General features: G+C 38.9%; 2 protein-coding genes across 3 annotated transcripts in view; one reads left to right on the top strand and one right to left on the bottom strand.

Annotated features, from left to right (window-relative positions):
• cbwd (COBW domain containing) overlaps positions 1–9,950 on the bottom strand; it is an 11,082-nt gene extending 1,132 nt beyond the window's left edge. Inside the window, exons 1-8 of one of the 2 annotated variants that reach the window (XM_037680341.1) lie at positions 9,736–9,950; positions 8,579–8,697; positions 8,320–8,406; positions 7,849–7,945; positions 7,643–7,734; positions 5,047–5,106; positions 2,819–2,856; positions 920–966 (exon numbers count right to left, since the gene is read on the bottom strand). In XM_037680341.1, coding sequence (XP_037536269.1) covers positions 920–966; positions 2,819–2,856; positions 5,047–5,106; positions 7,643–7,734; positions 7,849–7,945; positions 8,320–8,406; positions 8,579–8,678 — 521 coding nt within the window. In that variant the 5' untranslated portion in view covers positions 8,679–8,697; positions 9,736–9,950. The remainder of the gene's footprint in view (positions 1–919; positions 967–2,818; positions 2,857–5,046; positions 5,107–7,642; positions 7,735–7,848; positions 7,946–8,319; positions 8,407–8,578; positions 8,698–9,735) is intronic. The other variant, XM_037680342.1, reaches the window with a different exon arrangement.
• Positions 9,951–11,719: 1,769 nt separating this feature from the next.
• The window catches only part of dock8 (dedicator of cytokinesis 8), a 71,573-nt gene continuing 66,170 nt past the window's right edge, over positions 11,720–17,122 (top strand). The window contains exon 1 of the mRNA XM_037680987.1: positions 11,720–11,817. Within this exon, the coding sequence (XP_037536915.1) occupies positions 11,765–11,817 (53 nt within the window). The 5' untranslated portion in view covers positions 11,720–11,764. The remainder of the gene's footprint in view (positions 11,818–17,122) is intronic.

Raw genomic sequence — 17,122 nt, 5'->3', positions numbered from 1 at the left:
ATCCATCCATCCATCCATCCATCCATCCATCCATCCATCCATCCATCGTGGCCGAAGCCTCTAGCTCTCCAGTGTTCCTCCACCTGTACCAGCTGAGTGAAGCGAGCAAGTATGGAAGGACTCGCTGTTAAAGTTCTTTGAAATATAACGAGATTAACACTTAAAAACAATTATTTGTTTGCTCGACATTATAGCAAAGGTGTGTCTGAGTTTAATTTTTCCTTAATAAATGCACTTTAAACAGCTTCATTTCGCCTGGGTGGTGCCATCCATCCCTCCATCCATCCATCCATCCCTCCATCCATCCTTCCCACCAGAGCCGCTAGCTCTCCAGCGTTCCTCCGCCTACACCAGCTGATTGAAGCTAGTGAGTGTGGAAGGACTCGATGTTGCAGTTCTTCGAAATTTAAAGCATCAGTCAAAATTTGCTTTATGAAAATGGGGAAAACAACAACCCCGTATATAAGTCGTTTCGGAGTATAAGTTGCAGGACTGACAAACTTGTGCAAAAAACGGCGACTTATACGCCAGAAAATACGTTAAATAAAAAGACACAAGAACATACTTCTAAAATTGGAATTAATTTGCAGCATCAAATTACTAAAACACACACAGTTGCTTCTAAACAGACGAGTCTTATTGAGGAGGGTCGTTTAGGTCATAGGCGAAAACACAAATAAAGTGAAAGATTGCTAAAGGTCGTTTTGTTTCCATCTGTGTATTTGTTCAGCAGCAACACGTCTGCTGGAAGACACAAACAGACACACACATGGACAAATGGCACAGCTTTCTGATACATGTTCTGGAACGTCAGCTTGGCTTTTTGAGAAAACACATTTAAAGTACTGGCTAAATGTTTCGTATCAGTTTATTTCATAAAAGTGTAAAAAGAATCATTAAAAACATCTGATAGTCATACCTGGCTGCTTCATTGAGAAGTCCTTCTGCTTTTTCCTCTTTCAGTTGCTATAAAAACAATTATTATGGGAATAAGTTACACACTCTGCATAATAAAACAAATTCAACATTAATAAATCATAAACTTTTTTATTTTAAAGGACAAGGCTTCATTCATATTTTTCTAGTTTTTTTTGGAATGGAGCGTTCATTTTCAGAAATCACTTTTCTCTAAAAATCAGGAAGGAGATCGATGCTTCAAAGTGTTTTTCTCTCTTACGTGCCTGACCCATTCTCCACCCACGCCCGTCATCTCAGAATAAAGCCATCAGTTTCTGATCTGACCCGGTTAGAGACCGAAACCTGCTAAACCCACATCAGAAAGATCGCTGAGATTCCTGCAACCAGCTCTTAAAACTCCTGCATATGTTTTTACCGTCTCGCCTTCCTCTCTATGCTTATTTCACTTTTCTCTCCCCCATCTTTTTTTTTGTTCCCCTTCAGATTTTTGTTGTTGTTGTTTAAATAAAACAGATGTTGCCTTGGGTATAATTTATGTTACACAAACCAAAAAACAAAAAAACAAAACAAAAAAAAAAACAGAAGAAAGTCAGTTTTTATTAACAAAATGGTGACTGAAGTTACGGCGTGTGGAGAATCTGAAAATCTTCTGCCACTCCTCGTTTTGAGATTCTTTTTTTTTTTTTTTAGTTTGTTTTCAGAAGTGTGTTTAATACTTTTAGGCCTGGATTCAAGTGGCTCTGTTTAGATCTGGATACTGCTCTGTTTTTATTGTGACCATGACACCTGGGTGAACCTGTAAGTTGAACAAAAATCCATTCCAATGAGTTCTGGTGCGATTGCTTTTGCCTTTTTCTTCTGAGCGTTTCTGATGAGGAGCCGAACTTGAGCGAATTTAAACAAATTTTTCCTCTAAATCCAGGTTTGGATTCTACCTACGGTACTTAGACTGTTATTGACAAGCCATATTTTTAGTTGTTTTGTTGTTTATTGTTGGCAAAAACTTAAAAAAGGTCAGGGCAATGGTTTTTACCAGGCTCTAAAATTTTGATATAATGACGAAAGAGAAGCACATATTCCATTTTTAAAAAAAAACATATTCAATGTTTTAACACAAAAACTCTCAGGAGAGCTTTCTTCATTTTCCAGCTGAGCAGGAGCAGCATTTCTAAACACTTTAATACGTCAGAACAGACAGAATGGAGGCGTTAATCTGGACCCAGACCCCCCGAGTGTCAATCTGACATCACCTCCTGGATCACCACAGCTTTGTGCCAACAAAATATTTAATAACAGTTAATACAATTTATTTTCTTTTAGATGGTGAGAACAAGAGAGGGCAGGTGTAAAACTGATATATTTTTAGACAGATGTATTTTAGAAGACAGGCTAGCGAGGAGTCAGGTGAGTGGATGTGACAGTCCCATTACACATCCCTGATTTCAATTACTCCATGAAAATAAGTGACACCCTCCCCTTCTTTCTGTCAGGACGTCCCTCTGAGGACAGAAGAGCTCAAACGCCATCAAACTTCTCGCTTCACTGAGCACGACACGACCACATGACAAGCCATTATCTGAGTGTCACATGTCCAACTCCTTTATGGCACCACAAAGATCGCAGGGTGTTTACTCACTGTGCTTATACAAAAATATCACTAACTTAAAAGACTTTTTAAACTTTTAAAAGATGTTTAATTCAAATAAAATGTATCTTTTGTGCAAATCAACCACACTGCAATGAAACAGTTGAATCAAATGATGAAGTGAAATAACTAAAATGAAGTGAACTTTTCGTTTTTATCCTTGAAATGAAGCTTCCTCAAATGTCTTTAGTGTTCCACCAATAAGTCTTTTAAAACTCAAAAAAGTAACTTTTAAAATATATTCTTTACACATACCTGCAGCCCATATTTAGCATCAATGACGGTCACAATACCTGAGGCAGAACAACAAAAGTTAAACTAGAGAAAATGCATTTCCTGTGAAAACAGTGCGAATGCTTATTGTTGAAGAACTTGCTGAAAAACTGCTGAAATGAGCTAAAAACATGCTGAAATGTAGCTGAAATGGAAGAACAAGTCCAAGTTAGCAGAAGAACGCAAAGAACACATATTTGCTGAATTGGGTTTAAATAAGCAGTAACAAGGCCAAAAATTAGGAAATTATCTAAAAAGCTGAAACTAGCTAAAATTAGCTGAAAGGTACGTAGCTGAAAACGCATAAAGAAGCTTAACCAACAAAAAGAAAGTGAAGAGTTGAAATGAGCTAAAAAATGTGGAATTGGCTGAAAAAGCTAAATTTAACACAAAAACAGCTAAATAGTAGCTGAAATAGCAGAAAATGCTGAAACTAGAAGAAATGAACTGAACATTAACAAGCTGAAATTAGTAGAAAGAAGTTAATTAGGTTGCAAGTTGCAGAAATTACCACAAAAACTTGAATTTATCTGAAAACAGCTGAAATTAGCTAAGAAATGCTGAAAAGTTAGCTGAAAAGGTAGAACAAGCTTAAATCAGCAGAAGGAAGAGAGCACAATTTTGCCCCATTAAGCTGAATGTAAAATACCCAAAATACTGGAAATTATCTGGAAAAGCTGGAATTAGAAAAAAAAAAAAAAAACAGCTGAAAAGTAGTTAAAAAAGCAGAAAGTAGCTTAAATTACCAAAAGCACATTTTTTGCTGAATTAGGCTGAAAAAAGTTAAAACGAGTGCAAAATATGTGGAATTAGTTGAAAAGACTAAAATTAGCATAAAACAGCTAGCTGAAATAGCAAAATGCAGAAGTTTGCAGAAATAAGCTGAAAGGAGCATAACAAACTGAAATTAGCAGAAAGAAGTTAGAAGAAGCACAAACATGTTGTAGATAGCAGAAAGAATCTGAAAGGAGCACAAAACAACTGAAGAAACAGCTGAAATTAGCTGAAAACAGGTTTAAATTTGCACAAGGAAGCTGAAAGAAGCAGAACAAAATGTGAAAGGAGCAGTAAAAAGTTGTAAACAGATCTAAAGATTTGAAGGATGTAAAATGAGCTCAAATAATTTTCTATGAGGAAAAAATGGCAGAAAAGGCAAAAAGCTAAAGTTGCACCAGTACCAAAAGTCATCGCAGGACTGTCCTGAAAGAGCTGAACGTTTTGATTTATCTGTTGAAATAGCTTGAAAACTGCAGGACAAGAAACACACCGAAAAATGGATGGGGAAAAAAAAAAAAGGATCACAATAGTGTGAATGCTTCACAAGGATTCACACTATTAAAGCATGGAAAGAAGTCCCTCAGTTTGTGTCCATTCTGCTCTGAATGCAAGTTGCCTTTCGGCGTTCAGTTGTGTTCGAGTTATTTTCTTCGAGGAGCACTTTTGGTAAACCAGCCTGTCATAACAGAAAAAACAGCTGAGCATTTAGTGTGAGGAGCAGCCGAGCGTGGTTTATTAAATTACACACATTCCACTACAGCAGGAAAATAAACAAACAAGAAATGAAACCAGCATTGCTTGAAGGAGCGTAGATCGCCTGCTGGCTTGCATGACCAAGTCTTCAACAAAATACTTAGTCTGGCAGATCTTGGAGCATTTGTTTGGAATGACTTTCAGCTTGAACAACAAATTTCAGTTGATTTTCTGTCAAATTGACAGAGTTATAGCTGTTTTGTGTTTGCTAAGGTAAAATCTGTGAAGACCACCTTGAACTGATTTGACTTCAAATGTTAAGCATCAGGAATTACATTCAGAGTTTCACTGAAACCAATCACTGGTTTATGAGATTTTTTGCTAACAGGAAACCCCCCCCATTCACCTTGCATGGTATCAGGCAATAACAGCTATGATGTAACTACAAAAAAGGCCAAAAAAGGATGTCATGTATTCTCTAAATTTTACAGCAACTGGAGGTTTAACAGGTTTAGGAAAGAAAATGAGATTGTACTTAATTATAGGTTACAATTCTGAACCAAATGTCTAGTCTACTGTCTAGTACAATAAAATTACAACTACTAGACCTGTTCAGGTCCTCAGTTTGGAAAGTTTAAAGTGATGCTGGAATTTTCATTTAACTCATCTTAAAAAAAAAATGAAAAAGAAGCATTTAAACAGGAAAAAAATCAAGGATAATAATCTCGTCACATTCTTACCGTCCAGATAGATGTCGCTGCCGAGCTCGGCGTCGACCCAAAACATCGAGGCCACGGCTCCTGAAAAAACAAGTCTTGATTTCATTTCACTCCAAACATAGTGAGCATCCAAGAGAGACACAATTATTAGACATGACGAAGAACAAATTATTGAATTTATTCACTTTTTCTTTAAAAATAAAATTACACAATTGACATATACTGTATTACAATTATTTTGCAAAGAAAAAAGTAACATGCAGATTTAACGTGTGAAATTATAGATATTTTGTCAAAACACAGAATTTATAACTATTATAGTCAATAAGTTCAATTGCCGGCCCAAAATAATAGCGTGTTACTGAATAAAATGGTATAAAATAATGTTAAACTGTCATAAAACATTAGAATGTCTTGCAGGGTGGGAGTTTCTATTTGTTGCCAAAATGCTTAAAACCAAACGAAATTGAAATTTACAATTTAAACACAGCAAATTGTTAGAAATACTGTAAAACAAAAAGTTCAGTTCAGTTTAGTTGTTACTTCAAAATGATAAAAGTTTAGTTGACATTTATTCATTTGCTGCCGTTGTTTTTATCGAGCTGCTCCCTCAAGCAGGAGTCGCCCCATCAGTGAGAAAACTCGCAGGAAAGACCCGACATTTGTTTTACACCGGGCGCACGTTTTGACGCAACCAGGTCTTTCTTCTTTCTTCTTATGTAAAGTTGTTTGGAGCTCATTAAAAACAATATTCGAAGCATTAAAGTGTTTATGTCCACATTTGGTTCGTTTTCATCTTGCTTAGAAAAAGGTTATAAAGGCCCTCTGTTGCCATGGCACCCACAGCGCACACACGTAATGCACTTTTGTCAAATTACCGAGCGATAAAAAGAAAGAAATGTAAATATTTGATGGCTTTGTAATGAAAACAGTTTTTGAGTGGCATCTATCACATGACGAGTCCAACCTCTTTCTGGACAGAAACAGAAGAATCCTCCTGGGAGCCTTTATGATTGACAGCCCTGTCCTGGTCGATAACTGGCCAGTGACGTGTGAGAGGGGTGAGTTCAGCTCCCTGGTCTGAGTGTTCTCCGTTTATTCTGGCTGAGGCTGAGGTGTGTGTGTGTGTGTGTGTGTCGCTACTTCCTGACACCTGTCACTTAGCAACACATCACCATCGTCACACCGCTCGGTCTGTAATCGCTGATAGTCTGATACTGGTTTTCCGATCCACACCCAAGAGATGATGGTGGGTGGATTTTTCAGGCTAGCTCTTGATGTTTCTGTCACGGCAACACACGTCTGATCTTCAGCTGGTTACAAACTGTCCAACATCTGATGTGAGTTTTACACAGGCGTTAACCATTCAGACACCCAAAGACAAGAAAAAGTCAACGCATCTCATTTATTTACAAGATTTCATGTATCATTTTTAGACATTCGTTTGATCTCTGTAAGGTTTTGAAATAAGGTAAATAATGAGTTATTGTGTTTAATCTATTAATAATTAAGAAGTGTTCCAAAATGCAGCAGTGTGTGGAAAACTGCATGGTTCGCGGTTAAGGACTAACTTGAAGGAATCGTCTTTTGTCTGACTTCATTATTCTCTCAGACCACTCTGTAGATACCACTCTTCTCTACAACACTGCTTTAGTTGAAGATGAGCAGGGCTTCATTTAGGATCTCACCACAGCATTTCATTCGTGTTCAGGTGTGAACTTTGACTTTTTGGTTTCTTATTCCAAGCATTCTGTTGTAAATGTGCTGCCAAGTTAGAGACTGTCGTCCTGATAGTTGTCCTTATTTCAGCCCGAGCCTTGTTGCATGACGTCGTGTCATTGTTTAAATGGCAATGGACTCACCTCTTTTTAATACCTTATAAGGGCTAAAAATCCCATAATTGATGTAGGATCTAGTTTTACATACCATAAGTAATTGTAACTATATATGCCTGAACTAAATGCACCATAATGTGCGTCACATTTCATATCCACTTTAGTAAATCAACAATGCCATGTTCAATGCACATCTAATCATCAGCTCTTATGACCACCTTCTTTATTTTAAACTAATCTTACAAACAAACAAACAAACAAACAAACATCTACCCATCCACCCTGGACAGGTCTCAGTTCATCATAAGGACATATTGAGACAAGACAAAAAAAAAAAACATTCACACTCTCACTCACACCTAGGGACAATTTAGAGTTACTAATCAGCCTAACATGCGTGTTTTTAGCCTGTGGGAGGAAACCAGAGTACCCATAGAAAACCCACGCATGCACAAACTCCATCCATCCCCAGCCACATTTGATCTGGTGACCTTCTCGCTGAGAGGCAACACCTCACTCACGGTGGCTCAACCAACTGAGCCACCGTGCCACCCTAACCAGAAATAAAACATCGTAATTGCCTGTAAGAAGATTTTAACTAGCAGATTAGGATCATGTTTCATTACTGTCTCGCTTTCTGTCTTAAAGGCCAACTTTAATGCTCCAGCAGATCGTCAAGGCACAGGTAGCACAAAATATCCACATTTACTTCCAAAGCCAAAATCTGAACAAATAATAATGCAACAAAGGACTTGTTCTAAATCTGCTGATGTATATATTACCTGGATCAGCAAGTCCAGTGGTTTCTAACAAGATATAGTCAAACTTTCCTTTCTTCTCCATCAGGTTTTCAATGGCTTTAAGGCCGTTGTCTCTGCAAAAACAAAACAAAAAATGAGGACAACATAAAGCTTTTATTTGAAATGTTGTCTAAAATGGAAAGGTTAAAACGTTGTAACGTTAAATGGACTGTAGTTCGAGCACATACTTGACAGAGCAACAAAGGCAGCCATTTCTCAACTCCAGCCACTCCTCATACAGCTCTCCTGCCTGACTCACTGCAAGGGACTTCTCAAGAGCGCTGCCTGCAGGAAGAGGATGAAGATGGAAGGCAACTATAACACAGTGAACTTACAAAAACGTAGTCCTTTTTAAATAAAATGTCCTACACTCTAAAAAAATCTATATTTATTTAAAAACATTAAGAATAAAGTGGTGAATTCATTCTATAAATTGAATGGAACTGATAAATGTGTAGATTTAATTACACTTTATAGACATGTATTCTTTATCTTGTAACATTTTGTTACAATAAGCTTCAGCTGCAGGTTAACTGTCAACAGGTACTAACCTGACAGCACCGCTATCGGTCAAACTAAAAAAAGCTACCGTCACTTGTTTGATTAGAAGAAAATCAGACGGAACAAACGTCACTTCTGTTTTGTCTGAACATTATCACCTTCTCCAAATTCATTGAGAATGACAGCAATTCGCTTGTTGTGTTGTTCTGTCAGGATGTAGTTTAGAAGTGTAGTCTTTCCAGCACCTGTAAAACACACAAATTATTTTTTTTGTTAAAGAAACATTGTATAGCAATATATACATAACACTATAGCAATGCTTCTATATTAAATTAGCCTGTGTGAATGATCACTTGGTTTGCCTGAGATGTTAGTTGTCTTTCTAAACTCACTGAAGACATAAAAAACAGATCTCACCAAGGTAGCCTGTGATGATGGTGACTGGAATCTGCTGGACTGGAGGGGCAGGCTGGGTGTTGATGGGGACCAACTCTGGACAAGCGTCTTCATCCTCCATTATTTAATTCTGTGTGAGAATGTGACAGTGCAAAAGTTTCAAACCTTCAACTTCTTTATACTTGAGAGGCAAACCTTGTAATCTTTTAAAGTGGTCTAGAGCAATAAATCTTCAGGATTTCTAAAGATCGGTCCAAGTTTTTTCTTCTTCTTCTGGACTTAAGTTAATTTTTTGCTCGTGTTCTGTCCAGTCCTTGTACTGTGAGAACATATTTTGCTCAAAGCTCTTTAGGAATCACTTGGCATGGAGGCTGCACAGCTGCAGAAAGAAAAGCTCTGCAGAGAGTGGTGAAGGCTGCACAGGAGACTGTTGGAGTCAGCCTCTCCACCATCACAGACATCTACACCTCCAGATGCAGGAAGAAAGCCACCTGCATCGTGAAGGACCCCACTCACCCAGCACACACTTTTTCCCCGCTCCCCTCAGGAAGGAGGTTGAGGAGCATTAAGTGTAGAACCACTAGACTGAGGAACAGCTTCTACCCTGAGGCTGTTAGACTCATGAATCTCTAACAAGAATAATCACTGTGAAAAAAACATCACATCATGTTGCTGCTGATCTGTTTCATGCTGCTGCTGATCTGTTTCAATGTTGATGTGTTCATGCATGCTCATCTGCTCACACAGACTCATGTTCATGTTTGTGCTGATGTTCAATGTAATGTTTTTATGCTATTAGTGCTTAGTGTATATTTAGTTGATGTTTTTCTTAGTTCATATCTTAGATGTTATCATTGTTTTTCTTATACATTTTATTGTTGGATGTAACTGGGACCCTATGTACATAATTTCGCTCCACCACATGTACCACATGAGGTGCGAATGACAATAAAGAAACTCTGACTCTGACTTAAGTCGTTAAAAAGTTTGGCTAATTGAAGAAAAACAACAAAAAAAGAGGTTTAACTCCAGCCTTCCGCACAATACTGTACATGAAATTAGGCACACAGCTCACTGCTTTAAATAATAAAATACTTTGTCTAGGTTAACACATTTCATTTCATTGTTTACACAGACAATAAAGAAGCAGTTCGTTTCAAGCTCATTCATGAACTCACCTGCCGCGGACTGAAGGTTAAATATGACTTTTTTAAGCAAAAATGAACACGTTCTCTTTTCACCTGTTCTCTTTCAGGAACCGAAAAAAGAAGTCCAAATTCTTTAATTTACCAAAACATTAACAAATCCCTTCTCTGTTCTTTTAAAGAGAAAAGGTTTTCAAAGGCTGCTTTCAACGATTCGTGTTGCTTCTGACAGCGTGTCACACCGACTTCATTCCGTCAACTCCTGAAGCTGCGAAAATTGTTCCGCTTTCGTTAACTTTGGCTAAGGCACAAACTACAAAACAACAACTGCAATAAAGGTTTTTCTAAGACTTAAATTATTTCATTAAAATATATTAAACAATTACAAAAAATGTACGGGATATTTTTGTTTTCTGTTTCTAAAAATACATTAAAACATGCAATGATGTAAAATAACCACCAGAGGGCGTCAGAAACCCTTTGATAGCTGTAAACAACGACACAATGATCAAAGTTTTAATCTAAAATTTGTACTAAAATGAAATGTATTGAAATTCTGCAAAATTTGCATACAAACCCAGAATGTTACTTAACAGAGAAATCAAATCATTTGTTGGTTTGATGTGTAACATTCTGAAGAATAATGGTTTACACATTTAATTAGCAATTGTGCAATACAGTCCTTAAACTTAAAAACACTGCTAACACAAAAGAGGAAGCATCTGTATTTTATGATCCTTTAAGTGACTGCATGACCCTGTCTTGTATAAGCTAAATGGGATAAAACATGACTGAATGTAACTTCTTACCTTTTGGTGACAGTGTGCAAAAGTTTCAAACAGCCTCTTGGCTCACTCAACTTCTTATGCAATACTTTCCAAGAAGGCACTTGTGTTTGTTTTAAATGATCTGAACGATAGTTTTCAGGGTTTCTTAAAGTTCTTAAAGTCTGCTTACTCATTTTCAGTTGGATCGCTTCCAGAAAATTGCTGTTTTCATGTCTGTTAAGGCACTTGGACTTTAACTTTGATGAGCCCGTGAAGAACCTATAAAGAACCTATTTTAAATTTACATTTCAGACATTTTGTTGCAAAACACAATTTGTTTCCTTTTCTTAAGTTAAATGGATAAAAGGACCAAAGATAACACAAATTTATTAGCAGAAAACCTGCCATATCAAAATCATTCATCCATCCATTCTTTATCTTTAGCTGCTTCTTCCTTTCTGGACTGTGCCCACATCCAGCAGTCACTGTGTGATAGACAGGGTACAAACATGGTCATCGAGTACCGTTCAGCACAAGGATCAGAAAATATGATGACATATGAACCAACAAGACATTCACTGGAGCAAACAGAAACAACTCAAACAATTTCACTCAATATTTGTTCAAACACTAAACCTACGACCCAACAACCCAGCAGTTCATGGTCAGTACAGAAGCTTTGCAGGCCTAACACACCAACCAGCTCTTTCACTGTTCCCAGCTGCCAGTTTAAAGTAAAGTATCATTTAAAAAGATAAAAAATAATAATTTAATGGGATACACCTATGATGGACCCACCAGGGTCACATCCCCCACCGGCTCCCCCCCAACACAGGTTAATTTCCGTCCCCATTTTAGGACAGACTTTCATTCAGTTCTGTAGCCTGACCTTAACTTAACCTTTACAACAAACCACTAACGGCGTTCCACCAGGACCGGACTTTGGCCCCCAAGAGGACCACGGGTCCTGCAGCGACCCCCCCCACACACACAAAGTTAATTAAAAACAGTGAGTATCTGTTGAGGCTCTTCACAACACAGCGAGGGAGTGCACCTATCCTCCTCCCTCCTTTCTCCTCCTCTCTCCTCCTCCTCCTCCTCCCCCTGGACGGGATGCCTCAAAGCAGACGCGGAAGTTTCCGCCCAGATCAGTCGCTGTCGTTAAACTGAGCGGTGGCATGACAGGAGCAGAGCTGTAGGAGGACAGGAGCGGTGACAGCGAGAAGGAGGAGGAGGAGGAGGAGGGGGGAGAGGAAGCACCGGAACCCCGCCAGGCTCGGACTTCAGCCCCGCGGATGGCTTCTCTCGGTTCGGCGGAGCGACGGGCTTTCGCCCTGAAGATCAACAGGTAAATCTGGAGCTGTGCTCGATTGAATTGGTCTGATTGAGTGAAAACAACACTTCGGACAGGAAAGGAGGAGGAAGTCCTCTTCCTTTGGTTTCTTTGTGTTTGACAGCTGGAGCAGCAGACAGCCACATGTTGCTGCTGCAGGTTGTTGCACTTTGTCCCGGGTAAATAAATAAAACAAGTAACACACCGTTAAACACAGAGGGTTAGAAACAGCTCTCAGAAGCATCAAGAGTGACAGCCACGTGATCAGTCAGAAACTTTTCTTTGTCTTTCTGGAATACTCTGGATCTGGACAACAAGCTTGGTTCTGTCATTTCCTCCTCTTGATCATACATTTCTATATCTGGAGTTTTCTGATGTGATCATTTCCTGCAGCGTGAGTGTAAAACACCTAACAGAGCTGGGATGTGCTCACAGTTCCTGCTGTGACACTGACCAGGTGTGGAGGAAGTATCAGCATGGAAGTCCATTGTGTACCAAACACAGAAATACTTCAGTGCTTTTATTCTGATAAGCCCCGCAGGCGTTTAAAGCCTGTTTGAGCAATAGGTCAAAGTGTTGGACCTTTAAGGGGGCAGAAGTTTAATGAGCTGGAGTTTATTGTCATCGTCTAAGGGATGGATACGAAGCGTGTGCAGAGATAAGATTCAGATTGTTTTGCTTCCTCGTTCTTCTCTGTAATTTTCCAAGGTATTAGAAAATGCAGTTAAGACAGGTTGAACTATTGACAACTCGGTGATTTAAATCGCCTCTGCTTGAGCATTCTAACAGCCAGGAGAAATCATGGCTGTCTTTGTTTTTGTGCTGCGCTGTGCAGAGCTGAGCTCAGCTGCAGGGAGATGTTGGGTCTCAGCCCAACTGCACGGATGATGAGCCAGCAGCTGGCCCGTTTAGAAGATGCTGCACTGTAATACGACGTGGTGTTTTATATCGACTATGACCGTACAACACATTCAAGGGCAAGTAGTGCAACTGAGTTAGCATGCAACCATTTGTATGCAAACTCCAAACTTTTAGGGTTGGTCTCAATTACCGCACAGACTCTGCGGTGTAAAGAGTGTGCAATGCATTGACGCACGCTGCACAGTCGTGGCCAAACATTTTGAGAATGGCACAAATTTAGCTTTTTACAAAGTGTGCCGTCTCGGTTTCTATGGTGGAAATTTGTATTAACTCTATAGATTGTGAAGAGTGATCAGCTGAATTGAAAGAACATTGCTGCTTGTAAGATGGCACCCCAATCAACCATTTATCCAACCATCAAGAGCATCAAGGGCAGTGAAGAAGGCTTCAGGGCGCCCATGAAAGTCAAGCAAGCGTCAGGACTATCTCCTCTAAAGAGAACGCAGCAACGAGGTCGGGTCACCGCCATTGCTGAGCTTGCTCAGGAAAGGCAGAGGGCAGGTGTGAGTGAGGCACAGTGACATGAAGGCTTTTGAAGGATGGCGCTTGGTGTCAGGAAGGGTAGCAAAGAAGCCGCTTCTCTCCAAGAAGAGCATGAAGGACAGACTGACATTCTGCAGGATATATAGAGATCAGACTGTAGAGGACTTGGGTGAAGTTGTTTTCTCTGATGAAACCCCCTTCAGAATGTTTGGGACATCTGGAAACATGATTCTCCAAAGAAGAAAAGGTGAGCACTACCATGAGTCATGCCAGCAATGAAGACACTTCATGTGTGGGGTTGCTTCTCATCCAAGGGAGTGGGTTCGCTCAAACTTTTGCCTAAGAACACTGCCATGAATGAGTGGTGTCAAAACACCCCCGAAGAGAAACTTCTCCCAATGACCCAGGAGCAATTTGGAACAATAGTTTCTCCAGCATGGAGCACCATGCCCAAAGACAAAAGTGAAAACCAAGTGGCTCGGTGAGCAAAACATTGACATTTTGGGTCCATGGCAGATCTCAATCCCATTGAGAACCTGTGGTCAATCCTCATATTAAGGATGGAAAAGAACCAAAAGCTCTGATCAACTAATTGATAATTAACTAATAATCAACAAATGAATCACTATTTAGGCAAGAATGTGTTGCCATCACTCAAGATTATGCCCAGAAGCTGATATCCAGTTACGCTGAGGCAAACTGCAGAAGTCTTAAAGAAGAAGGGCCAACATTGTAAATATGTCTTTGCTTAACCGAAGGCTACAATTTTTGTGAAAACCAAAATTTGTGCCATTCTCAAAAGTTTTGGTCACGACTGAGCTTTGAAGTAAGTCATACAAATTATACCCCATCTCTATTGGTAATAGTCTGAATCATGTTGCACGTTGTGGCAGAACTTGCCAAAATCTGCAAACACAAAAGTAACAATCAACGGGTTTTTGGTGAAACATGAGAAAATCCTTTCCTATTTGGAGGTTTATGTCTCAGACATACTTCACAATAGAAACTTCATTCAAAGTCTGAACAGGTGACAGAAGGTTGGTCTTTAAATGACAGAAGTGACATTATGATATTTGTATCTGTTTTTACACAATTGCACTTTAAGTTGTATGTATTTTGTTTCTTCCCTCAAAGAACAGTTCACTGATTGTGGATGTTGTCACATAGGCTGCCTTTTGCAAACACTCCTTACTTTCACAATTAATTTTGCTACATAAATTAAAACATAGATATTTGTGTCTTCTGTCATAGAGTGTGTCTCTCACTTCTTAAAAACTTTTTGTTTCCTTTCTCAAATCTCCCATTAGTGAAAGACCCATTCTTCTCCCATTACAAATACTTCAGGTGTTTTTTAGCTCAAAATATTCTGATTAAAAATGGACGTGAATGGTCTTTTTAGCTTTGTCATTTAACTGCTGACACTGTAGTCTCATGCATTTCAGAATTGTCATGTATTGAAGCCTTCTGCTGCTTATGGGTCAAGAATTGTTAAGATATGTCATAGATTTTGCAGAAACGTTATTTGAGGCTTACTTTTTAGTTTGCAGGTCTGTCTGCCTCTGAGTGAGAGACACATGGGTGCGGTTACCTTGGCGACCAAAACGAGCCATTGGCAGTAGCTTTAATGTTTGTTTTTATCTTAGTTTCGTACATAATTTGTGCATTAAAATGTTGGCAGGTTTTCTTTGCATAGCTTCTCAAGCTAAGTTGCAGTTTTGGACAGTAGCTGCATTGGTGTCATTTAAAATGTCAATAAATTAAAATGTTCTTTTTCCAGACTGAAATTGAGTTATTTATCAATGTAAAGCTTAAAGAGTATTGGTTTCAAATACTTTAAAAAAATCTAGTCTTTCAGAGGTTTTTTTTTTTTTTTTGATGTTGGCTAAAATCAATTTATAAACAACCAAATATGTAGTTTATAGACAAAGAAACTCATTGATTAAAAACAAATATGGAGGAAACAAATGTAAGTTAAAACCAACCACAGTCAATCTGCTTGTGGCTCTGTGGCTTGGTGAGAGCAGCTCCACAGTACATTATGAATAATTAATCATTTGATTCTTGTGCTCCGTTTTTAGTTAAATGCATCAAGACTCATGAACTAACATTATTTTTCAACCCTTTTACCAAAGTCAGCTTCCCAACTGATAAAGTTGTGCTCAACATTAATTTCCACAGGCAGACAAAGTATTTTTCTGTATTTTTTCTTGTCATTAGCAGCGACTTTACTGAAATTAAAGCCTGGACATGCCGCCTTTATAATCCCATTACAGTCAAAATCTGAAAAACAGCTTTGAGTTTGCACTGTGAGATTTTTCTAAGTGATGTGACCCTAATTGTAGGTGTGCTGGTTAAATAATTGCAAAATGCCACAAGGTAAGAAGGGGGGGAAATCTTGGAGAATCATGTCACCAATCGTCAAAGTTCATGCGCAGTCATCCAGGTACAAAATCCAATAATGGTCAATCAGGTCATCTGGACGGTTTCTTTTTAGACAGAGGGTGAAACGTCTTTCCACAAAAAATAAACTTTCCAGACGACCTGATTGACCATCACTGCATATCACCAATGAGCTGCTGGTCTAAGAGGAACAACAGGCGAGATGATTGCAGAACATTTTGCAGCTCATGCCACTCATGCTGAGATGAGAAATGTTTGTAGACCTGACATTATTGCTCTTATCGGGCTCAAACTACCTGTATTTAATTACACGCCCTTTAAGTGTTTTTTTTATTTTTTATATATGAGCACTTCCCCACTCGGCGTCTTTATCGGAGTGGAGTGTGAAGGAAATCCTGCTAACTTACAACACTGGTTTCACTTCACTTTTTCTTGATGGCCGTTTTAAGGCCAGGAAATGTGTTTGGTCTTCTTCAGCGCACGAAAAGAGGAATGGAAAAAACCAAAACCCTAGCATAATGTAGCTCAGTGCAGAACTAAGGGTTGTAGTCTGCCTTATAACTGAGGATGATGTGATTTAAAAGCATATGGTGGCAGGTGTGAGGACAGCTGTGCACATGCAGCCCCTCTTGTTAAATACTCTTAAACAGGGAGGGGTTCTGGAGCTTGAGTTTCATTTGATTTCCTCTGGGTTTTCAGCTGATGTCATCTGCTAACCCTCGTGTCTGTTGGTGGGTCGGTGAGCGTTACAAAGTGTGTAGAAAGTCCTCTAAACATTTTTACACAATTAACTCCACACCAAGCTGTGAATTTCAGATTAACGTCTCCTTCGTTCACTTTTTTTCTTGCTTTGAGTTGCTCATGTTTGTGCGTGCCTCTCCTTAGAGAGGAAGCCGAGTCGTGATGGAGCCGATAGCAGCATGACCCATTAGGTCTGGAGACATATGATAGTATGAGACACGCAGTGGGGACATCTCTTTGGTGTGCTTTTCTTTTCTGGTTGCGTACACCGCACCGCTCTCCGTTTTCCTGTTTCTTCACTGATTAACGAGGAGAAATCTGTGGTAAGAACAGGGAGGGTGTTTAAAGAAATCTCTTTCCTCTAAGTGGACGGACTTCATATTAATAATCAGAAAGAGGGTCGAGTTTCACATATATTCAAGACAAAGATCATTTAGAACAAATGGAAAAATAAACTAGAGGCTATAATTTTTGTGAATTAAAACAATAATGGAGATCGTTAGACACTTTTCTACTAATTTTTCTTTTTTACGTTGTTGACAACCAGATATTATTTATTTATTTATTTATGTATTTTTTTGTGCAGTGTTTAGACGGGACATCAAGTCCCACAGCTATTGGATGGGTGGGGTACCAACATTCCTACAGATAAACAAAATTGTTCATCTTGCCAAGAGACGAGCCAAGGATCGTGCACAAGATTTGTTTGGAATCGAACACAAATGATCTTTTCCGTAGAAGCAAAAGAGCTCAGCCGGAGCGTTACGACTTTAGG

This window comes from Nematolebias whitei, chromosome 8 (assembly GCF_014905685.2).
Source record: "Nematolebias whitei isolate Nwh7 chromosome 8, NemWhi1, whole genome shotgun sequence".
In the NCBI taxonomy this organism is placed as follows: Eukaryota; Metazoa; Chordata; class Actinopteri; order Cyprinodontiformes; family Rivulidae; genus Nematolebias; species Nematolebias whitei.
Note: the sequence above shows the minus strand (reverse complement) of the source record. Positions and strands in the feature narration are given on the sequence as shown.